At 51.6% G+C, this 27,266-nt stretch overlaps 3 protein-coding genes across 6 annotated transcripts in view; 1 reads left to right on the top strand and 2 right to left on the bottom strand.

The window, feature by feature from the left end:
• Positions 1 to 2,266: 2,266 nt before the first annotated feature.
• POLL (DNA polymerase lambda) lies at positions 2,267 to 12,012 on the bottom strand. Its single transcript, XM_009979951.2, has 8 exons — positions 11,890 to 12,012; positions 11,327 to 11,624; positions 10,484 to 10,655; positions 7,080 to 7,403; positions 6,296 to 6,469; positions 5,225 to 5,353; positions 3,019 to 3,187; positions 2,267 to 2,631 (listed from the first exon to the last, which is right to left on the bottom strand). Exons 1-8 carry the CDS (start codon positions 12,002 to 12,004, stop codon positions 2,267 to 2,269), a joined length of 1,746 nt encoding a protein of 581 aa, XP_009978253.2. The 5' UTR covers positions 12,005 to 12,012.
• Positions 12,013 to 13,577: 1,565 nt separating this feature from the next.
• On the top strand, positions 13,578 to 21,053 carry DPCD (deleted in primary ciliary dyskinesia homolog (mouse)). 3 transcript variants are annotated; one of them, XM_086616232.1, is made up of 7 exons: positions 13,578 to 13,653; positions 13,857 to 13,937; positions 14,580 to 14,704; positions 15,488 to 15,621; positions 16,278 to 16,284; positions 19,670 to 19,729; positions 20,868 to 21,053. In XM_086616232.1, the coding sequence occupies exons 1-7, from the start codon at positions 13,590 to 13,592 to the stop codon at positions 20,970 to 20,972; spliced, it is 576 nt and encodes a 191-aa protein (XP_086472358.1). In that variant the 5' UTR covers positions 13,578 to 13,589; the 3' UTR covers positions 20,973 to 21,053. The 3 variants fall into 3 exon arrangements, with proteins under 3 accessions (XP_086472358.1, XP_086472356.1, XP_086472357.1); XM_086616230.1 differs by lacking the exon at positions 16,278 to 16,284 and having other exon boundaries at positions 19,627 to 19,729; XM_086616231.1 differs by lacking the exon at positions 16,278 to 16,284 and having other exon boundaries at positions 13,857 to 13,925; positions 19,627 to 19,729.
• Positions 21,054 to 23,541: 2,488 nt separating this feature from the next.
• FBXW4 (F-box and WD repeat domain containing 4) overlaps positions 23,542 to 27,266 on the bottom strand; it is a 61,755-nt gene continuing 58,030 nt past the window's right edge. The window contains exons 7-10 of one of the 2 annotated variants that reach the window (XR_015222322.1): positions 24,875 to 25,015; positions 24,561 to 24,702; positions 24,113 to 24,306; positions 23,542 to 23,887 (exon numbers count right to left, since the gene is read on the bottom strand). Coding sequence is in view for 1 of the 2 variants with exons in the window: in XM_086616229.1 (XP_086472355.1) it covers positions 24,190 to 24,306; positions 24,561 to 24,702; positions 24,875 to 25,015 (400 nt within the window). In the remaining variant the exon portion in view is untranslated. Of the gene's footprint in view, positions 24,307 to 24,560; positions 24,703 to 24,874; positions 25,016 to 27,266 lie in introns of both variants that reach the window. The other variant, XM_086616229.1, reaches the window with a different exon arrangement.

Raw genomic sequence — 27,266 nt, forward strand, 5'->3', positions numbered from 1 at the left:
ACTGCAGCCCTGCCGAGTCAAGCTTAGATGACCTCAAGGATGGGCAGTCTGTCCCCTCTGGTGTTAGTCCCAGGGCTACACAAGCCCTCCTGGGGAGAGAGTGCTCTCCCTGGACCTCCCAGGCCCTGGTCTGGGGCTGACTCCCCTACGTCCCTGGAGAACCCAGTACAGCCCTCACTGGCTCTGCCCCAGCCTCTGCCCACCCCAGCAGCCCCTGACCCTCTCCAGCTTCTCCATCTCCCTTCTGAGCGAATGTTTCTTGCTGCTCATCTCCATGTGACCCCTTGTCTTCCAGGCTGTTCAGATTCCCCTTGGAAAATTAAAGCATTTCCATGGTCAGGAGATGGAGCTGTGTTCCGGGCACAGAACAGGAGACAGAGCAACAGCCAACTCCCACATACCCTACTCTGATGAAACACAGAAAAGCTGACAGCAATCCCTTCCTGACTCCACACACGAAGTAAGAGCTCAGTCCAAGGCTTAGAGCTCTGGAATTGCTCCTTTCTCTGGCCACAACGACGGCTGGATGCCAGGACAGACCCAGGTCCTGCTTTGCGATGGGAGGATGTTGGCCAGCAACTCCTTGCCCTGAAAGCCAGAAGTGGTGATCCAAAAGCATGAAGGTCTCCACCACCTTCTCCCTGCCCGTACTGAAAACACGGAGATGGGCCAGTACAGGTGGGGCTTCTGGTCAGCCAGAGGGAAGAGTCCCAATGGTTGCAGGGCAGAGGGGAAAAAGACAGAGACGCAAAGGAGCAAGAGAAGGGATTTATTATACTTCAAATTTCAAAGCACCAAGACGTGCCAGAAGACATTCATTTCCATCAGGTGTTCAGTAGAAAGGCTGGGCTGATAAATGCCACTGCTGGGGTCACGGCCTCCCCAGCAAACACCCCAGCCCCACTACTGGTGCCCAGCAGCCAGGGCTGACGCTGCAGCAAGAAACTGTGCAAAACCACCAGGCTTAATGCCCTTGGCACCAAACACGCAGCTTGTCACTGCACGGACAAAGACTCAGCAAAGTGCAGAGCGGTGGTGGCGGGTTCTCCCACAGGACAAGGGAGCAGGAGGCCAGGCCAGGCCCAACAACGGGCCAGAGGGAGCCCTGGGGTCCTGGCACAGAAACGCCCACCATGTTGCTCCCAAGGAGCTGATGCCACAGAGCAGCACCTCTGCCAGGAGGAACCACTGCAATACCCGTAACAGAGACAGAGCACTAAGTCTCTGCAACATTCATCTCCAGAATATAAAAACAGTTTAGGCTTCCCAAGAAACAAAATTCACTCCCATGGAACTGACAGGGCCAGCACACATGTACATGTATACCCAAACACACTCTCTGATCACAGACCAGATGACTCCACGGCTTCCACACACACAAAGGGAAAGCTTTCTTTCACCCAAATTAGAACCAAATGATCCCCTCGTGATTCTCTCTGCCTCTGTGCCTCGTGTGCACCACACACACAGCCCTGCCGGGACACACTCACTGCCGTCACACTCAAACCCCTCCTGAGCACAGCTCCCCTGAGCTGTGAGGTCCGCTCCTCTCCTGCGCTGAGAGGAGAGAAGCCCTCGGGGGCCACAGGGGGAAGGAGATCACAGCTCTGCGCTGGAGGATCCTCAGCACACGATGGGCTGAGAGCAGCAGACACAGCACATCGGGTCCCTGCGCCTCCTCCACGGCGTACCTGGCACCAGGGGAAGCTGGTGGCAGTCGCAGCTGCCTGGCCCTGTGCAGTGAGAGCCACCAGAGGACGCAGGTCAGCCCAGGTGGAGGGAGGACACAGCAGCAGCACAGCGGGGCGCCTCACGATTTCCATAGTAGCAACTGTCAGCAGTAGTGTGAAGGGGGAAGGCCTGTTCCAGGGCCAGCCAGACTCTGGCTGCCTTCAAACACAGCTCAGGCCAGAGATTTTGGGGTGTCTGTGCACACACGCAGAGGAAGATTCCCCCATTCCCAAGCACTGGGAGGGGCTGGATCACAGGGCTCTTCAGCCCTGGTGAGAGTAGGGCCAGGGCAGCTGATGAGCAGCAAGGCCTTTTGGTAGCCAGGCAGCGCTTCCAGCGTGGTTCCAGCCCACAGCCTCTGCTGGGTGAAGCCACACAGCTCTGCCAGCAGCAGAGCCCTGCACTTGTGAGGAGCTCCAGTTTGCTGGGATATGTTCCCCAGTCTGCAGTCACCACAGAGCAGCACTGGGAAAACTGGCACCCTTCAAAACAGCAGCATGGCAGTTGGCCCAGGGTGCCGGGTGACAAGCGGGTGTCACCAGTCCCGTTCCGAGGGCTCCCGGTAAGGCAGCCCCAGCTGAATGAAGACATCTCTCTCAGTGGGAGTGGGCAGAGTATGGCCAGATGCCACCTTGACACCGCCAGGGCCTCGCACCACGGCCGAGCTGAGGGCGTGCTCCGAGAGGCTCATGCCCTTGGTCTTGGCCAGGGCCCGCATGGAGCGGTTGAAGTGAGCCGATCCGGTAAAGTAGAGCAGGGCGCAGGCAAACTCACTGTAAGGCACCACGATGATGTCAAGGCGGCGGTGGTGCCGGGCTGGCCCGGGGAGGCGGCACACCCCCAGGTACTTCTTCTGATCACCGTTGTCCTCCTGACTCACCAGGTCATCTGTAAGGAAGCCTGGAGAGAGGGAACAGGCAGAAAGGAGCTGAATGGCGCAGACCAACACCCCCACTCCAAACTCCCCACTGTCCAGGCAGCAGCTGAGGTGTCTCATAATGTGCTGCGGGGTTCCAAGGGCAATCTAGTCTCAGCCCCAATAGCCTTACACAGACAGGAGAAGCCACACTGAGCTGCAGCAATACTCCCTCCTCAACACTGGCTGCAGAGCTGCCACTGGAGCAGGGCCGCGACCAAGGGCAGTACTCTAAGGACTTAGAAGATGTCCCGTCCTTAGGAAAAGCAATCACCTGCTCTTCAATGAACACCATTCACCTCATTGCCTCCTCAGTTTGGCCGTGCTAAGAACAGGTTTGAGCACCACATGCCAGTCCCCAGCCCTCTTACCGCTCCTGTGGAGGCTGTCCAGCAGCTTGCTGAACACCCCACGGTGAGACTGCCCATCTGGGTGAGTGACCAGCACATCCACGTCTCCACAGGTGGGCTTCCCCCGACGGTAGGAGCCACATGCCACACACAGAAGCCCAGGCTTCAGCGCCAGGGCAGCTTGTTTGACCTGCAAAGAGAAAGAGGGATGAGGAGTCAGAGACCCGTCTCTTCATGCCCTTTCCATTAAGGCAGCAAAAGACCTTGTGCCTGCCTTGTGGCCTGTCCTGTATCTCCAGGGTCTCCATACAGAGCAAACACTTGGCAGACATGGCAAACTGCCCCACCAAGGAAGCTGTCTTGCTGTCAGGAGCCATGTGAGCTGAGGTGGCCTCCACCCACTCCTGCAAATGCCCAGCACACTGCCACACAATACAACGATCTACCATCAGTCATTAGCAACTGAGTGCACTGGGCTGGAGCTGAGTTGGGACAAGCAGGAAGATGCAGCTGAGGAGGCAAAGTACGGCACAAACTTTTAGAGCCTTTGGGTTTTGAGACAGCAGGAGAGAAGAGGTTTTCGAGCTCTCCCCTGGGCCAGGAGAGCAAAGCTCACCAGCTCTGCCCACAAACAGAATCAGTTCAACACAAGATGGTCACAGGTCCTGTTTTCAGAAGCAGAGGTGGGCTCATGGAGAGTCTCCCCAGCAGGACCCAAGACAGCAGAAAATCTGTGAGTGTCCCCTTGGAGTCCACTCCTGCCAGGAGCTCTGCCTTTGCAGGAGAGCTGGGCTCCGTGACCTGGAAAAACCATAAATGTCCCAGCGCTTTAGGCCAAATGAATGCCAACATGCTGCTGCCAGCAATCAGACACATAGAATCAGAACTTCCCCTAACAAAGCCACCTCCAGGCTGGACCCCAGCTCCTGTTGTGGGCAGACAATGCTAATTCTGATGGCTTCATTCATTAAATTCTTAAGAAAGGCTCCTAGGTCCTTGGACAGGAGTAAAGTATTCTCGGTCTGATCGTGCCAATCATCCTGCTGGCAACAAATAATTAGGGGCTCAGCAATTCCCAGTGACGAGGCCATCACAGAGGCTGGGGTTCAGGAAGGCAGTGTCCATGCCCACAGCCCCTTGTCACTCTTGGGGATCATCCTTCATTAGCAAGAGATAAACCCATTAACCTTTGCCCTAGAGGTGCTCCAAGAAGCCACAAGCCTTTCTCATGCGGAGCAAGGCCTCCTCTGGTGTCCTTGCCCCCCTTCTGGCTTTAAATGAAGATTTCTAGAAAACTCCCAGCCCCACCCAAGAGCCTAAAAGCTCCTCAGATCTCACTGTGACAGGCAGCACAGACAGTAACTAATCCCTCATTCTCTCTCCTGGGCCTGGATCAGAGGTGTGTGCGTGTGTATGGAGGGGAGCACAGTAATCCCATCAAGATAACAATAGACTCAGTCCCAAGAGCCAGCTCCTCGACCCAGCCTGCCTGGGAAAGGGACCACTCACCACCAAAATGGCTAATCCGGCACACGGGACTGACACCCCAGCAGGAGCCTGGCAGGAGTGTATTCTTCGTGGCCAGGCCCTGTGGCCGAGTGACAGGGTCACGCTGGCTGCTGCTTCCATGGTGATCAGAGAGCACAGGGGTAGCAATGATGGTGTGTCCCCGAAGCTCTCTGCTCACATTAGGGTACACTGGCTTAGCACCCCAGAATCCTGGAGTGCCATGGCATGGTAGAGCAAGCAGCACCCATCTGCAACGTGAATCCCCTTCGCTTCCAGCAAGGATATCCATGCTTGGTCTCCCCACTGACAACCAGCTCACTGGGTGCTCACAGTTTCCTTTGGAGAAACAGCACCAGGAAGACAGCTCAGCGGCCTCGGCTGAAAGCAGACACCTCAGAGGAGATGAGAGGCAGGAAAGAGGAGCTGGAAATCTGCTCATCCCACCATGCCACATGCAGCCTTTTTCAAAGCAGTGTGTAGAACTGACATCTGTGAAGCATCCTCCTCCTTACCAGGCGCTCAGACTGAACCTTCCTATGGAGCAAAGCAAGTGCCTTGTGTGCCCATGCCCAAAAAGGGTCCCCTAGGCACTGATCCTGCTCAGAGGAGAGGCTGAAAGAGCTCAGCTATAATGGCAAAGGACATTTCCACGGCATGCACCTTCCTATCAGGTCCCAGCAGGTACTGTACTCTGAGGGCCCAGGGCCAAGCTACTCACGGTCTGTTCTATTTCTGCAGCTTCCTCCCGAGGCATGCGCTCCAGGAAATCCGTGTAATGCTTCAGCCCCACAGCTTGCTGGCTGGTGAGCGTTGCTTTGGTGCGGATATCGTCCAGCGTCCGGAAACCCTAGTGCAGACCATGTGATGATATTCAAACATCTACTGAGACTTTGCTCTTCAAATAGTTTCAACCAAGATTCGGGGAGATTGTATTTAACCTGTCTCAAGTCCAGACCAGTACAGCTTCTGAGATCACATGTAGGAATCACCCTAAGTGATTTCTAAGTTCCTAACATGTGGTTCCTAAAAGAAGAGACTTAGGCAATCCCACTACCCATACACACCTCTAATCTCCATCTGACAATGACTCTGAATCTTAACTAAACCTGACAGAAGGCTACTGCTCTTAAGGCACGGTGTTCCTGCAGCTTGAAGGAAAACAAGCGATGCAGGTAAAGGAACAACACCTGGACTATCCCAATGAAGGAAAGCCTACAGTGTGAACACAACCATAAGACAGCAACGAATCCAGTCACAAACCAAACACTACAGGAAACCAGGCGTCGTTAGCTCTGTGATCAGGAAACAAACTGTTTTAAAGAAGGAACCCAGCAAGCAGCCTGGGTTGCTCATGTTGGCACAATTACTTTCACCTCATTTTTACAACTGCCAGACAAGGTGGACGGCTGCTCTGACAGCTACAGGAGCCAGCCAGGCCAACAGGCCAGCAAGTGGATCTGGAGCTTTCATGGCCAAGATGTCCTGGCTCAAGCCTGGCTCTTAGCAGCGTCATTACAATGAACGGTGGCTCCAAGCAGCAATGCTAATGGAAGCAGCAGTGTGTTCCCCACTCCTCCTATTGCCCATCCTCCACCCAAACTCAAGTCTCAGCCAGGTGCACTCCATTCTCCTCAAACACACCCACAATGGGACCCAGCCTCACAGCTCCTCCCATAAAACCAGACTCAAATCCCATCCGTGGATATTGATAATCAGAAACTATTTGTGAAAGCAGAAGCAGTCTCCAAACCCTAGTCTGAGAACCTCTTGCGTAAGGCTCTAAACTTACCTGCTGGTACCACATCTGAGCTGTCTTGACCCCTGCTCCCCAGATGTTGGAAAACAACTCCAGCACAGGCACACTCTCACTAATGTGATCCAGCTTGCGCAGATGCCCACTCTCCAAGATCTCCAGGATCTTCTCTGCCATTCGCTTCCCAATCCCAGGGATTTTACAGGCCTCCTAGTGAGAAACCAGAGCCGCTACTGGAAAAGTGAAGGCTACAGACAAGCTGGGGAGCTGCTACCCACTCAGAGCCTGGTTAGCCACTTGATCAGCAACTGATAAGCAGCAGGACTAGTTCTGTCTGCTGCTCTCTTCTCTAGGCCAAGCCTACATAGGCTACATTGATTCAATGCCAAGTGGAAAAGGATAAGCACGCAGAAAAGGACTGAAACACTAACACACTGAATGGCTGGACTGTCACAGTCCATCAGGCCTAGATCCAGCTAGTTTTATATATTATCTCCAACAGTGGCAGTTGCTGATGCTTAAGAGGTAGGTGAAAATTTCCCTGCATTGAGCCTGGAGAGGGCATTTATCTCATGAGTACTCAGATCTGGCCCTAAAAGACTCAGACTCCACTTTTCTGCTTATCTGAAAACACCACAGCTGGTCAATAGATGAACTTGCACTTGCTACACAACTTCCATCAAAACCCTCCCACAGGAGGGAACTGCCAAGATCTGAAGATAAACTATTCCAAGTACAGAAAGAGAAAGGAATCTGGCTTATAACAGAGTAGGATGCTGGGTCTATCTCCCTGCTCCACCATCCTGGGAAGGTGTTTTACCTGGTAGGAGGTGACTGGTTTGTGGTAGCTCTTGAGTGCATTGATGGCTTTGGAGTAGCCCAGAGCTCTCCACTTGTCCCCTTGGACAGAATAGGCTTTTGCCAGCACTTCCAGCTTCTCTGTGATGCACTGGTTGTGATTATCCTTCTTGCTGTTGGAGGAGTGGGCACAAACCCACTTGCTGGCAGGCTGGGCCACTGTGGAAGAGCTGTCACTGGTCTCCTCTGACGATTTCACAGGGTAGCGGCCAGAAATCAATGCTTCTAGATCTCCCTGAGTGACACCAGCATCTTCTCCTTCACTGTCTTCATCATCAGAGACTTTCTTTAGGGAGAAGTAGAAAAGCAGCCATGTGAGAATAAGTGCATCCTCGCATATGTCCCCTTGGCATAGGCTGCTCCTGAGGGTAGGAAGTCAGAGCACTAACCAACCTCCAGGGCATGCAGTGCTCAAATTGCAATCTCTGGAAGTTGTTGGTTATATGCATACCATAGCTCTTCATGCCCCGAGCTACACATACATCCCTTGAAGCCACATGCATATCTCCCAGAACACAGGAGACTACATGCTGCTGTCCACCTGTGATCCAAGCACACATGCACCTCCTATAGTCAAGCCCCTGAGCCCTAACTGAGGTAAGACACTGGTTAAGTGAGTGAGTGCTGCCAGCAGCATGGTACAATGCCGAAATCCCTAAGATCCTGACTCCCTGCTCCCACTGTGAAGCCTTTTGCTGGTCTGGTGGCTGCATAGACACATCTCTCACATTCAGACTCTGCACCCTCCACCCCACGATGCAGATCACAGAAGATACACACTAAACTCTGTTTTCATGTTACAGACACAAAATCTTAACAGGGTAGTAGATTACAACCCCCCATTTTCTCCATGGCTATCTGCGAGAGAAAAGGGGGAGGAAGGAATGACACAAAGGACTCCACATTCCTCAGTGACAGAAGAAAGAACCAATGTATACATTTGCTGATACCCTCAGCATTAGGATGCTTCAGTGTGGACTTAAGAAACAATGAGCCTTGGCTTCAGGTAATGAACAAAAGGGGATAGAGGTGGGAAGCCGCACAGAGGTTTTGTAGACTGCTTTACTCACTGGGGTCCCCCTCTCCTAATGTATAAACAGAGGAGTCCATGAAGATCCAAGAGCTCCTGTACTGTGGAAGTAACCCTGAATGGCACAGGGCTGTTTGGGATCAGTCCAGCAATTACAAGCGGCACACAAGACCTGTTACGAGTTTCTGCAGAGTGAGAGCCTAAGTCAAAGCCATATCCTTACAACCTCTGGCTCTGCTGCCAAGGAGGTCTGGAGAGACAATTCCTGCAAGATACAGAGCTAAAGTCTTTAGGAAGAAGAGGCAGGATGTTCCTCTTTTGTAATCTTGTTTTATAACTCTGAAAATTGGGCCAGACTGAGGATTTGGTAGACTAAAGCAGTTTTATTCACCTTGAAACTCAACTCCCTTAAGACGCTGCTCCCTCTAAGGGCAGCAAAGCCTCAGAGTGTTAAGATCAGTTAGTCAGACCCTGAAAAGCACCAAAGGAGCATATTATCCAAGCACAATGCAAACAACTGCAGCTGGAGCACACAACTCCCATTCTCTTGGCCAGCAGTATCACACAGGTAAAACAGCACATAAACCCCTAACCCTCTACGCTTTGCCAACGAAGCTGATGGACTCTTTACCACCATATTTACAAAACCAACTAGTCCCCTTAGCTTCTAAGATAGTCCAGGATCCTACAGCAGCTGATTTGCTAGAGCTGGTGAGACTGGGATGTGCATGGTTCATCTGGAGCACAGCACAGGAGCCAGGATAGCAGCTGAAGCCCAGAAGCTGGGACAATACACCACCTGAGGGAGGGGGTCAGGCAGGCAGTCTGGGCTAAGAGCCCCAGAGTTCAGCCAGTGAATAGCTGGCACCATTTGCAAAAGCTGCCTTGCAGAAAACTACTGCATCCAGTTGCCAGTCACACAGTGGTTGCTACAGTCTGACTGGTAATAGGATTTCCTCACGGTTTACATCCAAACAGAACTCTCAGAGCAAACCCTGTTCAGTATGAAACACTGGCACACTCATCATCCCATAGAGAAAAAACATTCACCTAAACAAGAAAAGACACTGTGCTTAAGCGGAGGCTACTTCTAAGCTGAGATTTCAGCTTCACTGTTGTAGCTGGGTCTTAAAAGTGGCTGGTGCTGTCTTTAAAGCATATCCCATGGGTTCTCCTCTCCTCTCCAAACTCACATAGCCTTAAGCTTGGGACAAGGGATTTTACTCAACTGTCTACAAATATTGCTTCTGCGCACAGACTAACAGGAAATATCATTACTTGAGAGGATTTAGAAGAAAAAAGGCAATAAGGCTTCAGACTACAGCAGCAGTCTGACCATCCAAAGTAAATCTGAAAAGAAAGCAGGGCAGATGCCACAGGACCCATGACAGTAGAAAAGCTCCTTTCTCCCGTTAAGTGTGGGATCTGTTAATAACGACTGCCACTAAATTAGATTCACAAGAAACAGCAAAAATGGGGTTACTGCAAAGACGACGTGGTGAAGCAGCAGCCAACTCTGTCTATAGCACACTGGATAGTAAGTCTGGGGAGAAGAGATCCCCCCTCCACATCTTCAAGAGAAAGTCTAAAACAAAGGAGCTGCCATTTAGTGAGTAACTACAGGGTTTTGTGAAACAAAATTTGCGACAACACCAGCATTACAAGGCAGCTGCTGCTCTAAGAGGTCTGGGGTAACTTTGCTACAGATAGATTTGAATGATGCCAACACCCAAAAAGAATTCAGCAAACTTCAGCAAAAATATAGAAAAAGGAAAGAAAGCTAACAGCAGGTTGGAGAAGCTGACTCATAGCAGAGGACACTAATAACCCAACACAGATATTTTAAGCATGCCACCGTAATCGTTAGAGTGGCAACCTGATCCACTGCCCATGTGTCTGAACAGAGTGCTTGCCAAGGAGTGGAGAATGGGTCAGTATGGCTCAGGCAGAAACATGGGATGAAATATCAGAGACAGCTTCCTGAAAGCAAGAGATTCTCAGCCAGGGAATATTCCTCAGAAAGATGCAGGAGAAACATGATCACCAGAGTGAGCCTTGGCCTGATCAGAACACCAGGACTACTTCAGCTGAAAATGTTCTGATGGGGATAGGAATTTAAGGGGTGTGTTTTCTACTTTTAACACCTACAAGGGACAAAGAGAAGCAGTAACCATGTACACAGGCTGAGTCTGCCAGCACCAACCCACTGAAACATCCAAACGCCTTCCCTTTGCTGAGAAAATCTGGCACAGTAGCCCTGCAAGGACAGTCTTAGCCAGGAAAAGCAGCACGCAGGGTCTGTTCACAAGGAGAAGGGTCTGTGTGGGAAGCCTCACCTCAGCCAGCTGCTGCTGCTGTCCAAGAGTGCCCAGGCCTCGCTGTGAGGAATCCTCCACCTGTTCTTCAGTATTTGTTTTCACTTCTCCCTCCTTTGCTGGAGGCTGGATTTCTTCACTGCCCAGGACCTGCTGCTGCTTCTCTTTCTGCAGTTCTCCCTCCTCCAGATACCTGCCATAGATCAGATGACTGAGTATAGGAGGAGGACTTTTCAGCCCCCAGAAGTCTGACTGAGAAATCCTTCTGCATGTTTTGGGATGGAGCAAAGAACCCACATGAATTCTACTCTCCAAGGTCCCAGATTAATTACTCTGGTTTTGGCTCACTTCCCCATTTTCCATTCACCTTGCTGACCTGCAGCTTCCAATCCTACTTACCTCACTCTTAGACTCTTTCACCAAAACTTTGCCAAAACATTTTGATCCTAACCTGTGGCTGCCTGCTGCTCCATTCCATATTTCATCTGTGCCTAGTTGTCAATTTTCTCTCTACTTTTCATCTCCAATAAGTAAGAAACAGCATTTAATCCTCAGTATCTTTAAAAGAAATCTCCTTGTTATCACTAATGGATTAGGAAGAGGCACCTTTAGCACCTGTAGCAAGTGATAGGACCCCTCTGAGCACTTCTGGGCTCTATTCCATGTTTTGCTACCCCACAGAATGGCAATTGGTCACAAGTCACGAAATTTCACAGTCTGTATGGGAAAAAGCAACTTTGAGTCATGCCCACTGGAGCTGCAGGGAGTTGCAGTCTGAGATTTTGAGCAGAGGTCAAATTTCAGTGCTGTTCAGTTTAGGATAGAAGTGCCGTAAGGAGGAATGACAGCATGGCATTTGCATACCTGTGAGGGATAAAGACTCGATAGCCAGCGGTATTCAGCAGCTTCTGATCTCTGAAGCAAGCACTTAGCCAGGATGCCTTCACTAGTTGCAACCCTGAAGGTAGCCTGGTTAATTTAAGGAGCCGAAAGGCCCGATCACAGTCCATATCTTCAGCCACAATGACATGTGTCACCTCCTTTGAGAGTTGGTTGTGTACGACACCTCCATTCTGGACAATCTGCTTGTGGAAGATCTCTGCCCTGGCTTGGCCGATGCCAGCTTGCAACACATAGGCAGTGACCGATTTCAGCCACTCTGCTAAGGAAAACACAGAGGCAGGAGCTCAGTGACAAAAGAAACAATGTCCCAAAGCAACTGGGCTACATATCTTGTGTAGGTCTTGATGGCACCAAGAGCGACAGGCAGTCTTTGGGAGGCATCAGCTGGACACACCAAAGCAAGCTGGTCATGGTCTCTACACAACACACCTGGGAGCCAGAAGTAGCCTTTGGAGGAACAGCACCTCCAGTTAAGAAGGTGGGTATGAGTCTTATACTCCACATCATAGGCACGCAGGACTTACCCTCAGGTATCTCTGTTGCTTCCTCTTTTGGGATCTTTGGAGGGACGCTTTTCCCTGAGTCATCCCTCACCTTCTTCCTCTTGGGAAAGGCTTTGACAATCCCTCGTGCCTCCATAGGCTTGGTGAGAAGTTTAGCTGCAACTGCTAAATACCAGTAAGAAAGAGGGAGGTTGCTTACAACAGCGATACAAACACAACAACTTAAGATTCACTTGTTTTTGTTCACTGTCTTTGTTGGTTTGAGGTTTTTTTTTGTTGCTGCCTTTCAAAAACGCTCACCCTGAGGGAGGCACCTGGAAACAAGAATTGCAACCCACAAGGCCAGAAAAATTAAAGTTAGAAACCACCAAAAAGCCACTTAAGAAGACCCTGCTTGAACACTGTAGAAACCACTAAAGCTAAAATAGAAAGTATTCAACTCCTTTAAAATTTCGGAACTCCTTCCTGCCCAGCCAACAGAAAAAACTTTATTTTCCAGACATTTCTTAAACATGTTCCCATGAAGAGGGAAACACCTCTCCTGCCAGTGCTGAAATCCAGGCACCAAAGAGAGGAGATAAAGCAGCTGATCAACACTGTTTCAGACAGGCACAGGCAGAAAAGCCCCAACCCAGCTTCAGCTGGAAGTAGCGGATTAGTAAAGATTAATCAGCCAAGTCCAACACAGTTACAACTGCAGCTTTACCCTCACAAGCCTTGCAAAAGGGAGCTTTGGAGCCTTAACTACTGGGCCAGGTTATTGGGAAGTTTCGTTTTCTATAGCCCAAACAAAACCCTCTCCCATTGTATATCCCAACGGCCCCTTCCACCCAGCTGCAGTGAAAGTTTCCTCTTTGTGCAGAACTTTGTGTTTTGCTTAGAGACTTCTCACACACAAGCCAGCAAAAACCTGTCATGCCAAACTTGGAAGAGCCAAAACCAGTCCCACCTGGCCATGTCTTCTCCCTGTGGCCACTTTCCTATCCAAGGGCTAAACCCAATCCTCCAGAAGACCAACTCAGGGCTGGACTCAAGTCCATGCTTCTGTGAGGTAGAGTTCAGCTTTATGGGAGAAGAAACCCCATGTTTCTAAAACTCAGCTTCACAGCAATGTGTGTTTTCAGGACATTTTGACCCCACCTCCTCCCCGCGAGCTGTAACACTTTCTGTTATAGGAAGGCAAAAATCCACACCAAAACCTCCCCGAGCTCCTAGGTGCCCAAGTCCTCCTCGGGACCGGGAAGGATGTTTTTCCAGGCAGCCTTTTAACTAATCCAAAGCCGCACACGCACACCGGGCACCGAGCTCGCCCTGCCGGCGTCCTCAGCCCACTAACCCGGCCCGCCCCAGGACGGGCGGACCCAAACCCTCGGGTGACGGAAACAATTTCCCCGAAACCTCGCGGCGGGGCCGGAGACCAGGGGAGGCGAGTGCCGGGGGAGGCGGACGGGAGCCCCGCCCCGCGCCCCGGCCTGAGGAGGGACGGCGAGGGAGCCTGGAACCCCCCCACACCAGCGGGGCAGCGGCCGGAGCCCCCCGCGACCCCGGTCCCGAGCAGGGGAAGGGCCCCTCCAACCAGATGGGCCGCGGGGGCTCCCCCGCAGCCCCGGCACCGGGCCCTGCCGCGCAGCGCCTCTCACCTACGGGCCGGGTCGGCGGGAAGTGCTTCCGGGCGGCCGCCGGAAGCGTCCGCGTTGCTGTGGCGACGAGGCTCGGCCGCCATGGCGGTATCGAGCTGGCTGGAGAAGCTGCGGGCCGCTAGCAAGACTGCGCTGGTGCAGGACGGTAACGGCGGCGGCGAGGCGGGATAGCCCCCTCTCTCCCCCTCGACGTGCTTTGGGGTGGCTTTAGGGGAACGGAGGCTGCGGGGACAGCCCGGGGGACGCTGGGCCGTCAGCGGGGGGACACGGCCCCAGACGGCGGGACGGGGCCATACACCCAGGGAGAGGTGTGTTCCTGTTGACCCTCACCACCTGCCTTGCCTCTAGGGAAGCGGAAGGTCCATTACCTGTTCGAGGATGGGAAGGAGATGGCTGAGGAGTACGACATGAAGACGGGTCAGTTAGTGAGTAAGTGGTGCTGCCAGCTGGCGCCCGGCAGACGCGGGGGGCGGCGCGCATGGCAGCAGGTCTGTGCTCACAGAACTGGGGTGTTGAGAGGGACCTCCTGGGAAGGAACAAATCGACGCTAAATGTTCTGGGAGATAAGCATGCCTGTAGCTGAGTTCTGCAGGGACATAAGGGGCCAGGGCTCTCTGACTTCCATGGTGTGGCAGACCTTCCTTTAGCCCAGGACCTTTCCCAAACAGCTCATCTGTCATGACAGACTAAATGAGATTGCTGTCTTGCATAGCCAAGAACCGAGTCTGTAGCACATGCTGGGTCGAAATATGCTTTTTGGTGGCTTCTGCAACTGCAAACAGCAAAGTGCCAGTTATGGCTCTTGTCCAAAACCACATCAGTTGCGGCACAGCACCTGCTGCAACCCCATCATGGCTTCAGCACCAAGTAGCAAAAAAGAGACACTCAGTACAGAATTTCTGACTTCAGGAATAGGCCATCTAACAGATCCACTCACACCAAAGTGGAAATGACTAGAATTAAGATATATATGTTTGTATCATCTCAGTGTGCTGGGCAGCTTTGGCAGTCATTTGCTGCAGTCCTTCTTATAGAGCAGAATAATGAAAACCCTTCTTCTCCCTTCCACAGGTAGAAAATGGCGAGAGAAGAACACCCTCGGGGGCTCCGGCAAGTGGCAGGTTGAAGTGGGAGAGCCAACCTTGCTGCTCCTGGGAGCACTGGAATCAGAGCTCATAAAGGAAAGCAGCTCCAATGTACGTAAGGGTCTGCAGGCACAACTGCACCTAAAACTACCTAGTCTTGTGCTTACAGCAGTAGTGGTGGGTCACAGATCACTCACAGCCCCAAGAGACAGCCTTAACCTGCCCAGCACTCTACTACAAATCATCCCAAAACTGTGGGGCTGGGTACAAAGAAGGCATAGCTTAGGTTCTTTTGGGGTCTTCAAGAGATTTGTAGTTTCCTTAAGTAGAGAAACCGTACTGCTGTGTTGGCCAACTACTGTTCTGGCTTCCGAAAGAGTAGGCTGAAAGGAAGGGTAGTGCCAGGACAAGTCAGTGGATGGAAAACAGAGGTAATGACGACAAAAGGCCGACACAGGCAGTGCATAGCAGGCTGCTCCTTGCCATAGCACAGCCTGTTTCATCGTTACGTACCTCTGGCTTAGGAGGCAGAGGCTCTTCTGAATTCAGCAGAGCCAGGACTGAATCCAGCAGGTCCCTACGGTAGGCAGAGCTCAGTATTTGGTTGCCTGTGAGGAAGAGGCCTGGTTTCCCTGTAAGCCTGTAGTGCAAGACTCCCTCACTGAACGTTCTCAGCCTCCTACAAGCAGAGCAGGCAGTGCCCTGGGTAAAGGCAGAGCAGTGCTAGCTCTGGGACAGCAATGCTCAGGCAGCTTCTTGAGTTATTCTGTAATGTTCCAGTGTGAAAAAAGAGCTACTCCCTCGTGGAGCCTCTCGAGGTGGTACAGGAAGAAGGGGACAGGGAAGAGAGGGGCAAGCTGGAGGGGCCTTGCTAAAGTTACTTGTTTGCTGTAGCCTGTCTTCATGAGGAAGGATACCCTGACCAGCTTCCAGTGGCGGATCCGTAACCTGCCCTACCCCAAGGAGGTCTACACCGTCTCTGTGGAGAAGGAGCAGCGCTGCTGCGTCATCCGGACCACCAACAAGAAGTCAGTAAGGACAGCACTGCCAGTGTTGACAGTCCCTCGGGGTGGGCTGGCACAGAGGGCAAGCTCGTGATTGCACAGAAGAGCTGTCCTCTCCTGCCTTCTATCCCTAGTGTGCAAGGGCTGAGGAGCCACACCACACAGCTGCATGTCTCCAGCTGTCCAGTTTCCACTCCCAACTGCCCCAGATACATTTATGGTAGAGCCCCTCCAGCTCTGCACTGGCCTTTGCAAACTTACCTTGCAGTTTCAATAGCATGGTGTTTGCTTTGTTCTTTCTGTCAAATGTCACTCCTTTAAAAAAATAGATCCCTGCAGACCCTTTGAAGCTAGGGCATCCCATCCTCTCCTCCCGACACGATACTTTGATCTAGTCATAGTATCTCGGAATGGTTGGAGCTGCAGGATTCAACAGGTACAGCAAAGTCTGGGGCACCCAGGCAGACAGATCTCCCTGCAAAACCTATCCTGTAGTCATAATGCCAGTGATATGATCTGGAGGTAGGCAAGAAAAAAGAAAAAAAGGCAGACCGAATCTAGAAAGGAAGCACCTCAATATTCTGCCAAAATAAATTTGAGATGGGAGGAAAAAAAGGAAAAGGCTTTTAAGCATCATTCTTATACTGTGTCATTACATGGCCTGTCTCATGGAACAAGAGACACACTGTGCCCCAAAGCATTTACAGCCTCAGTGAGATAAGCCAGGATGAGCAGTAGTGTTGGGAAGAGATAGCAAGGAGCGATTATTAGCAGAACAAGGGAGGATATTGGAAGAAAAGTGAAAGCTATTTACAAACTGGGATAATACACCTGTATGGAAAGCTGGGCAGGCTGCCCGCTGCTTGCCTTCCCTCCTCAACATTGCTGCAGAGCAGAGAAGGATCAGATTAATAGGTAAAAACGATCCCACTGTTTCCCCATCTCCCCTCTGCCCTCTTTAAGCCGCTCTTTGTAGCTGGCTGTAGGTGGTGCTGTTGGCAAAGAACTGCTCCACTTTGGCTGCTGAACGCCTTTCGGACTGCAGGACCCACAAGTTTTCTATCTACCACGTCAGAGGCCCTGGCAAGGGGATGTTTGAGCTCTGCACATGAGCACACCTGGACGCTCAAAAGCAGAAGGTGGCTAGACAGGGGGAAGGGGGAGTCTTGCCCCACGAAAGTAGCAAGCAATAAGCAATTACAGCTCTGATACAGAAAGCTGCTGGCCTGAATCTACACAGAAGGATTCACAGACGAGCAGCCATTTAGTAGGGATACCTATGTAGCAAAGATGAACAAGATTCCCATCAGCCACGTTTGGGTACCCATAGAGCTAGGACAGGAAAGGAGTATGTGACCTTATGTCCAACCCCATACTACCACAGACAGGCTTATCAACTCCTAATCTTACTAATAGTAGTGTGTATGTGGGAACTTCTTTGCCTGCTTAGATACTGCAAGGGTAGAGTGTACCACTGAGGCTTCACCCCTCCCCTCCCTGACTTCAGCCTTTTTTGTCCCACCTTCAGGAAAACAGTAGAGTCCCGCCACAAGCAGTCAACACCTACACACTAATAGCCTAAAGATAGTTAAAGGACCTGAAAGCAGCTCGTGGCCTGTATGTGAAACATAAGGACTCTTGGAATTAAAACTGAAAGCCTCCTTACTGGGGACAAGAATGACTTTGCTGTCAGCAGGGAGAGCAGGGACAGACTCCAGCACTAGAACACTTAGTACGGGAGTACAGGCTCCAGGATATCTTACATAATTTCTCCTGGGTCTTGGCCAGGGCAAGGCACCACTCAGCAACTAATTCCAAGATAGCAACAAAGGCATGGAGTCCACAGAGAGAGCATGCATCACTACAAGAGAGAAAGGAAGCCTAGGAGCCTCTCCAGCCCTTGGAAGTCAGCCACGCTGCTTCTGAGCAACAGAGCTGTGCTGACCGCCAGCCAGAGGCACAAGTAATGGGATGGGTTGCCAAGTCACTACTGAGTAGCTCAGCTCTAAATTCTCAGCATACCAGTAGCCGTTTTCCCTACAGGCTGACAAAAAGTGGGTTTCCAGGAAGAAAATAATAGAGGTGACTTCACATACGCATTGTGGATCTCAGGCCAGGACCCAGGCTCAGAGTGCAATACTGCCCTTGGCCATGGGGTGAGAGGCGAGGGCAGAGAATCTACCTGCCTCGGCAGGGATAACCACCCATCAGCTACCTCCTCAGCCCAGACAGGAGCTCTTCACTTCCACCAGTCACTCCCATTCCCTCTGGCCACGGCAAGGGCTGCTCAAGTGGGATTTGCTTAAAACCTCTTGCTGTAAAATAAATCCATTAAACTAAACTCTAAAAACAAACCCAGAAAGCCACCTCCCCAAACGCCAAACCTGATTCAATTATTGTAGCGAGAGGCAGTGGTAATGTTAGGAGGAGGAGGGGGTGGCTAGGCAGATCTAGTTTCCTTTGATCTTGTCACAGATTTTAGTTTGAGGCCAGCCAAAGCCATTCTTCTCCCCTTCTCCTTAGTCCTGGGGCAGCAGAATGCTGCTGTTTCATTGATGACTCCCAAGGCCCTTTGAAACAGTGGTTTTTTTTCTGTGTACTGCTTTTTTTTTTTTGTCTAATCGGTAAGAAGTTAACACTTCCTTAACATGTCTTTGTGTTCATCTAATCTCTGCTGTTTAACCTTTGACATCTCCCTTATTATCCATGTCTGCCACCTTTTCCAAATACCGACAGCAGTGACAACACAGAACGGTTTGAGCCCTGCGGTAACAAGCTGTGTACATTCCTCCCACTGCACCAGGAGAGCCATTTGCCCTTTGTAGCTGTTTTCACCGTGACTTGGAAAATAAACTACAATTTGGGCAGAGGTAGCTAGAGAGGCCAAGCCTCACACACAGCCAGCTGAATGGCAAGACCCCCTCATGACATGACAGCAGCCACTGCCTGTTCCTGCTCTGCTCTGGGCACCTCAGAACCAGCTACAGGCCAATTTCTTGTGAGGATTTCCCACGAGAGTGCTAGAAGAGTCTGAAGAGCCCAACCATGCTTCCACACGGCATAGAACCACTGACTAGTGTATTTGGTGCAGCCCCAGAGAGAAGCAGCAAGAAGGGCAAGCCATGCCAAGCAAGAAAGGTCTCGGGCAAACACAGAGGTCTACAAGGTTCTGATCCCAAAGTCTTAGAAAAGCTGCCTAGTCAGCTTATAACCCCTCCAGTTCTGAGACATATCCCCTTTCCTTCATATTGAGCAAATGCCAAGGTTTGGTCAGTGGAGGGGGACAGGCTGGATATGGAGCTGGTGCATCCTCTGCTTGGATGTGAGAGGTGATCAGGAGACTGAGATAGACCAGGGAAAGAACAACTAGGGGAGCTGGGAGTGTACAGGAGCATCACAGCCACCATGGGGGCTGCATGGAGACCCTGCAGAGCCAGGGCTCAGGTGACTGTGGGGAGCTACATCTGGCGCTCTGTGCCCAGGGGTATGCCCGAGCACCGCTGTGCCACTAAAGCAGGAAGTTACCTAGGAAGCACAGAAAGAGTCCAAAAAGATGGGTTTAGGAAGGACTGCAACACAAAATGGTGCATCGCTCAGGAAAGTAAGTCAGAGGGCACAAGGGCTTTGACAGCTGCTTTGACAAGAGCTAATGGGAGCTGGTACTTAGAAGGAGTGAGAGGCCATGAGCAGGGACAAAGACAAGGCACACCTCTTGGTAGGGCTGAGTAGTCTGTCCCTAACTATGTCTGTCACTACTCAAGGGCAAGCTGTATGGACCAAGCCCACTCTTACACACCAAAGCCCTTTATTACTTTGCCAGCTCTGATTTCCAGTTTGGAGGTTTGTTTCCAGTGCTCCTGTCAGCCTGGGGCTCCAGCAGGCGCACAGCATGGCACAGGGTCCTCCTGCCAACCCCGAGAGATCTGTTGTCCTCATCTGCACCTTGTAGAACAGCACTCCGTAGCTCAGCACTGCTACTGGGGGAACAGGAACTTCACTTTCCTCATTTCTGTCTCCTCTTATTTGTAGGTACTACAAAAAGTTCTCTATTCCTGACCTGGACCGATACCAGGTCCCCTTGGATGCAGCTGCCCTGAGCTTCACCCATGCCAACAACACCCTGATCATCACGGTGAGGTTTTAGCCATGCAGAAGAGCACTCTGCCCTTCTCTTTATGTCCACAAAGAAGTTAAAATTCTTAAACATGGGGAAATGAAGCAGAGCAGGGAGATCTGCTGAGGGTCACTGATGAGCCCCCTCCTCTGTCACACAGTCGGTGGGAGTTTCAGATTACACCAGGCATGCTGACACTAGCCCGGACAGCCCAGGCCGCAGGAGGGGCTCTGCTTGCTGCTCAAGGTGACTTGCAGGTAGAAGAGTGTCTGTTGTGCCCCGTTTCCATGTATTCCCTCCCTCAGGCCTGAGCAAGCTTCCACTCTCAGTGACAGCAAGTTTCTCTTGCCTCAGAGTGTAAGTGTTAAGAGTCCAAGGACCTGCTGCGATTAGAGGTCTCTCAGTCTTAAAAAAAAAAAAAAAAAATTAAAAAATACCACCTGCTGCTTTGCGTCAGAGAGGACACACTTCCACACACATGGTGGAAGTAAGAGACTAGCAAAACGGGCACTTACTTGTTGTTGTAAGGAGCAGACAAATGCTTCAAGCAGCAGGTGCTCGTCTTCTTAAACGTAGAAGTCAGCTACCCAGAGAGCATCTCCTCGGAGGGAAACCTCGCAGCAGAGCTGGGTGTGCACACGCAGAGGAAACAGGCCAAGAGAGCACCTTGAGTCCTTCTGAGCTGCTCTTTGCTATGGGCCAAACCCTTGCCAGAAAGCACCTGCATCCACCACTGAACTGCAGCTGGGCAAGGGAGCTCTGGGAGGGGAGACAGAGGAACTGCAACTCTTACTTCTCTGTCTGCCTTTTTAAAAAATGCATGTTGAATATATACAACATGTGAGCATACAGTCGGCGAGCACACCAGGGGACGGCACGACACAGCTTGCCAGGATATTCCAGAGGGTTGGTGGGGGCCAGGACTCCACATCCAACTGGAAAGTTTTACTTTCACTGTAAAAGACACTCCAGATCTTGGCAAATGTCCCTAGCTTAGTGGCACCACCTCTCCAAAGGGGCTTTGGAGGCAGCTGATAACAGAAAGACCTCCCTTAGCAGGCGGGCTCCAGCTGTGCTGGTAGCACCTGGCCCCAGTTGGTCTGCTTGGAGCAGAGGCTGAACAGGAGTGCTAAGGGAATTTCTCTCTGTCCTACAGTACCAGAAGCCAAAGGAGATCCTGGCTGCAGAAGAGCAGCTGCAGAAGGAGCTGAAGAAGATAAAAGCAGCGAACAACGGGGATGGTGACTGTAAGACTCAGTAGGCAGTGGCTGCCAAGAGGCTGAGGTGGGGGGCAGGTCTCCAGAACAGGTTCACGGTATTTATTTTGCCTTTTCCAATAAAAACTGGTCCTACTGTTAATGGAGACATTTGAAGGAATCTTTGCAGGCCCAGGGAGATAGCAGGGCAGTCAGTCTCTTTACTGCCTGGTCTGCTTTACACAGACATTTATGATCCTTCTACGAGTTGTGGGAAAGGAAGTGCACCACATCCACAGCCGGCAGTCCTCTCTCCGTCTTCCATGAGCAGAAGCAACATGAAAGCTGGGTAGTTCCCCTTGGGATTTCCCTCTGTGTGCCACCATCACTTAAGGCAGTAACATTTGGAAAAACAAGATCCCCCTCCTCACATCTGTTACCTGCCTGGGATGTGCTTGGAAGCAACTCCCTTCCCGTGCCGTTGTGTCAGGTCTTCTGTGCAGTTAGAAGGATCCTCTGGCGACTCTGGTATCTCTGCAAACTGCTTCAATGCTTGGACCTGAATGGGCACAGCCTACAAAATGGAGTGAAGAGGACACCCAACTGCTTCCTTGCCACCAGCCATGCGCAACGTGCATGACTTGCAGAAGGGCGGCTGTGCAGAGCACAGGAACGGAAATGCAGCCGCCTTCATTTGCATGGCATGGAAGGGAAAGTAACAACAGAGGCCACTGGCCAGCTCAGGAGTAGCAGTAGCACACCCCTTCCATGAGGGCACAAACATGGCTCATCACAAACCTCGCTGCACAGACAGCACCCCATGCACAGGACAACCCCAGCAGTGCTGCTTTAGCAGCTCTGTCTCCAACGAGCTACTGTCTCTACCCTGCACCAGCCATCCCTGTGCTTAGATTTTGGCATGTCCTTTCATCCCAATTCATATTTGAATATCTTCTACCCAAACAACCCCTACTTTTGAGTGTTGGCACCACCATGGCACTGCAGCTCTGCTCACTGCTGCTCTGCAGCTTCACCCTAACCTAAAAGCAGCTACAATAGTGCAGGACCCACCAACATGGGCTGTGGAAAGGCACTGGCAGTGTTGCAGGAAGGGCTGTCACAGGAGTCGTTGCCTGCACCAGTGATACTTGTTCACCTGCTCAGCTGAGATGCTCATTCCTACTCTGGGGCTTGCCCAAGTCCCAGTGCAATAAAGAACCTCTTCTCCCACCCCACAGTTACTCTGGTTCCTTCACAGCCTCTCCCTGGGGACACTATCAAAGACAATTAATATCTCCATCCCTCCCTCCCAATTTCATTAAAGGACCTGTAACACACCAGGATCTGAGAAAGAACAGACCTTCCCCACTCCCAGGCTCTGCCAGCTCTCCCCCTCATCTTCTATCTCATGCCTAATCACTTACCTAAAGCTCTCCTCACATGCAGAGCCCCAAGTGCTCCAAACAATACAGCAGCAGTGTTTAGCAGCCCCTGATGCAAAGCATCATCTTTTCAGCAACCGCTCAGTGTCACCAATAGCCCAGAGGTTCCCCCAGAATCATTATCTTGGGCTAGCAGTCTTTGGGATCTACAGCTTGGAGCTGATGGAAGATGGTTACAACCATGGCATCTTTTTACAGCAGCAGAAGAGTGCTTGGGGCACTTACATACCAACTCTGCCACTTACACAAGGAGAATATGTAACACCATGGTAGCGACAAGGGAGCCGGCAGCAAGCAGGCACGAGTGGCAGCAGAGCTGGATGAGGAACTGTGACAGGGAGCCGTGCTGAAAAGATCCTTGTGAGAATGTCGTCTTGCAGCAAAGCCATGCTTTTAAATTACTGCGCACCCAGGGCTGCTGCCTCACGTCTACTGGGAATGGAGGGCTGCCTTCAAGCAGGTGAGAAGCTGGTTGGTTCCACTCCCTCCTGCTCAGGCAAGGGCTCCAGCAAACATCCTCTTCCAATTTTTGTGCATCACAAGGGAAGAGCAGCCTCACGACAGTGGAAATTACCTATTAAGTTCTAACAAAGGACCACGCTGTGTGCTTTGCCCTAGAAGTGCTCCCAGTTTGTGATGCAAAATCTCTCCTTTACCTATCCATGATGCCTAAACTCACAGTCTAGTAGGGTTCACACGTCTCCTTCCCCAAGGAGTACCAGATCTCAAACACTGCTGCATTCATGCAGAGCGCATTGATCCACAGACATCAGCATTCATTCAGGCAGCACAGAGCACGCTGAAAGCTAGAGTTGTTCTGAGATCCTGCTCAGGTTCAGAAGGTTGACGCAAAAAGGAGCAGAGCCCACTTAGATGTGCCTACAGGATCCCAGTAAATCTCACCAAGGCCTTGGTGCTTGCACTAGTCCAGTTTGCTGCTTCGTTATGCAGGGAGCGAGCGAGTTGCAGATCCTACTTATTGATTTGTTGTTTAAACAAGTGACATGAGATCCAAGATCCCAAGAACTGCCTTCAATGCAGCAGTGTCACAGGGTCTAGGCAGGAAGAGAGATCTATTGGACATGGAGACAGTGTCTGAAAATAGGCCCAACCTCCTCTGCCCAGCCAGGCCTCTGTGATCAGCAGGTAACATCACAGCCCCTTTGGAACTTGAAACAAAACATACAGCCTCTTTTGTTTCCCTTCAGAGTTTTATTTAGCAAAACGCGACCATTTCAGCCCTGCCAAGTGCACAGCCCGACCTGACAGCCAGCTTGGGGAGGCATACACTGAAAGCAGGGCTGGCTCTGCCTTTTAGCTCAGTTCTTGCTCCTGGCTGAAGGACAACACAAGCAGCTGTCAGGAGAGCAAGCGCAGGTGAAAGGTGGGCCCTGCTCCAGGCACCTTTCCCTTCCACCAAATCAGTTCACCCCACACACAGCCTAGACTTGCTTCATATGGCTCAAAGCTTGGCTGATCTCAACCTGACCAGCACACACAGCTGATAGGGCATCCCGGCTCAACTTGCCCCTCAAATGCTGGATCCACAGAAAATCAGAAAAAAAGAAGAAAAAAAAAAAGAAAAAAGAACGCAGTTAAAACAAACCCTGACTTGCACAAAATAAAAAGGGTAAAGGACAATTGGCCTTTATTTCCACTAACAGGCAGGTGAGGTTGAGAAAGTCTGGCCCTTTGTGCACTCTTCAATGTAGCTTTCTGGCAGGCAAAAAATCTCCTTCAGAAGCCTCGAGGGCCATTCTCACCTCTCCTGCCCTGCAATTCCCTGAGCCAAGTGTCAACTCTGCTGAGTTGGGGTGACCAGAAGCAGCTGTGGTGCCCTTCAAGGAGTCGTGAAGTCTAGGACGTGCAGGGCTGATGCCAGGGCAGCGTACAGATGGGTGGTACTGAAACGAAGGCAGTACACTGGGCTGCTGGTGGGTGAAGACAGGTGAAAGCTCTGCAAGAAAACAGGAGAATCAACCTTTCCAGCAACCGGTCAGCCCAAAGACCCCAACTCATGTTGCAGACCCAAAGGCTGAGATGCCTGGGCAAAGCAGGCTTTTCCCTGCATATAGGTTAGGTTCCCCATGGTGGCCTCACCCCAAAGACAGCCCAGCAGCCACTCTCCCTTCTTCTCTGGCAGCCCAGTGCCCATGTCTCTTTAGAACAACTCAGAAGCTCTGCTGCTGCCCAGCCTCTAGCAGCCCTCACCTGCAGGCACCGAGTCTGCCGCTTATCCCAGAGGCGCACCACGCCGTAGTAAGAAGAGCCGCTTGCAATCATATGGTTCTTATCACTCCGTATGCAGTACAGGGCACTGTCATGGGGCTCTTCCCACTCCTGGACGCACTTCCTGCATGGGCATCAAAAAACAGAGTGAGGCTGAGCCTTCACTCCTCCACCGCTGGACCTGAGGCCTAATTGGCCTGAAGGAGCTGGTTCAGCTGCAGGCAAGTCCCCAGACACAGCACAAGGAGAGCCCAGGAGCCTCACGCAGGCCTCGGACAGCAGCAGAGTAGGCTCACCTGGTGCTGGTCCGTATGTCCCAGTAGCGGATGTAGGTGTCGTACCCACAAGAAAGCAGAAGAGAGGGCGTTTCGTAGAAGACATCAAGGACTCCAGCTCCACGGTGGAAGTCAGTCCCTAAACAGGTCAACAGCTGACCACTGCAATGAAACACAACAGGAGAAGAGTCATTCAGAGCAAAGCGCCCTCCCAATTCAGCTGGCCACAGCGGAGATGGTGACACAGAAGTCTCCTAGATCTCATCTCTGTGATTTAACACAACACAAAAGCCTGCACAGTTTTCCTCTCCCACCCCCAGCTTCTGGTACTGGCTGGGCCACTAACTGTCATGGATGGTGACCAGCAGGAGTCACAGCTGGTGAATAGGAGGAACAGGTGCAGCTGACACCTAGCAGAACAGGATCATTTTCTCCTTGGGACAAGTGACCAATACTCTGAACAATGGGGCTCTGTTTCCATGGGAGACAATGCTCAACTTAGTCGAACTCCAGATAATCTGCAACAGTCACTCACCTGGTCAATCCCGTCCCAGACTTCGTCTTTCCAAATACTTCCCACTGGGGTATTTCCCCATATCTTTCACACACAGCTCAGATCCAGAGGCAAATCAGACCCTCCTGACCCAGTCTGCCGTGGCTGCATTCCTCAACCCCCTCCAGTTACACTGGGTACTGCAAACACTGTATCTAGGGCTGAACATGACAGTCAAGAGCAATCACCCCAGGGCTGCTCTGGAGGTGACTTTCCAAAGGCTAGCTTGTTGTTGTGTTGTTGTGCTTTTGTTGTGGTGTTTTTTTTTTTTTATCCTCTCCTCCTTTTTAATTCCTTGCTTGCTGTCAAAGAGCAAAAGCAAGATCTCCGTGAAGCTCTACGCCAGAAGCTTTGTGGCCGTATCACTCTGCTGCTTGTTCACATGCAGAACCAGCAGCTCACCAGGTGGACAGTACCCGGTAAGAGCTCACCCTGCCAGACTGCAAGAAGGAGCTTGAGCCCCTTTCCTGGGCCATAGGAAATTGTGTCAGGCACATGGCACAGCCTGTCCCCGTTATCACTCCACCTGCCCCAGCAGCCAGCAACACCCAGCCATAGCAGACTCTTGGGAATGGAGAGGACAATCTGCCCAGCTGCTTGAAATGGCCACTTATTGAAACCCTCCTTTTCTTCCTCCTCTTCCTCCTCACACCCTCTAAATCAGAAATTCTGGACACAATAAACCTTGAAGCACCTGTTTTTCAAACCCTGCCGCACGACCACCCCTCTCCAACAGGCCCTTGGTTCTCAGGACAATGAAGCGGTCCTGAAAGCCGACAGCACGGATCCCGCAGTGGGGTCACTCCCAGCATCTCCCCCCATTATTTTGTTACTTTCTGCTCCTTGATCCAGCATCACACAGTTCTGAGGCACATTGCCAAATGCCTTAATTCTGTCTGTAATCTGGGCTAAAGCCCTCGTCGGGGGATAAAGACCACACAAAAGGAGAAATAGAGTCCCAGGAGATGTTAAAACAAGTAAACACCTTTGTGTCAGGAGAGAGAAATTGCTGATAAAGCAGATTAGCGCCTCGAGCCCTGGTGTCCCCAGATCAGAAGGCGAGCCCTGGCCGATCTTTGCAGCCAGCACGCTTCTATGATCACAGAGCTGGCGGCATGCTGGGGCCAGCCTGTTTCCCCACAGTCACTCTCCAAAGAGCAGATTATGTAGAATAACAATTTCTTTGTGGCTGTGTAATTCCCTCCGTGACCGTGGCTGTGGGCAGCTACATTGGCCCTTGATGCCAGGGCCCTAGCAACCATTTAGAGAGGCCAACCAGCCCTAGCGATGGCCCCCCCATGCAAACCTCTCGGACAAGCTTTAACATCAAGTGCATGAATTAATCCCCCCCAACACGAATCCAGGGGTGCTGGCTTATTGGACTTTGTGTTTCTCCAGGCAAGGGATCGAGGGGAGTCCAGGCTTCAGCCCTTTGCAACCTTCTCACAATACATTAACCCTTGGAAGGTTACTTCCAAACCAACCTGCACCTGTATGCAGGTCGAGAGGTTGAAGCATTTGCAGTCTGAGCACTGGCAGCAAGAGCTGTGGGGTTTGGCTGGGGCAGATGGGTCCTCAGCTCCACTATGGATGGATGCCCATGGATGGGCATCTCTGAGCTCTGGCACTGCCCTGCCCCTCCCAAGCACACAGATCCCCTCCATCTACCATTCTGCAAAGCCAGCAGGACAGACTGACATGCACACAACCTTCTCAAGGCTTCCACAAATCCTTCTTCATCCTACAAGTTATACACATAGCCCGGAGTTGTAAGACATACAACAGAAGCACGAGGAGGAGTCAGCTGCTCTCCCAAACAACAACCCCTGGACTACCTGCGAGATGCATAAGGGGCCAGAC

This window comes from Tauraco erythrolophus, chromosome 9 (genome assembly GCF_009769465.1).
Source record: "Tauraco erythrolophus isolate bTauEry1 chromosome 9, bTauEry1.pri, whole genome shotgun sequence".
In the NCBI taxonomy this organism is placed as follows: Eukaryota; Metazoa; Chordata; class Aves; order Musophagiformes; family Musophagidae; genus Tauraco; species Tauraco erythrolophus.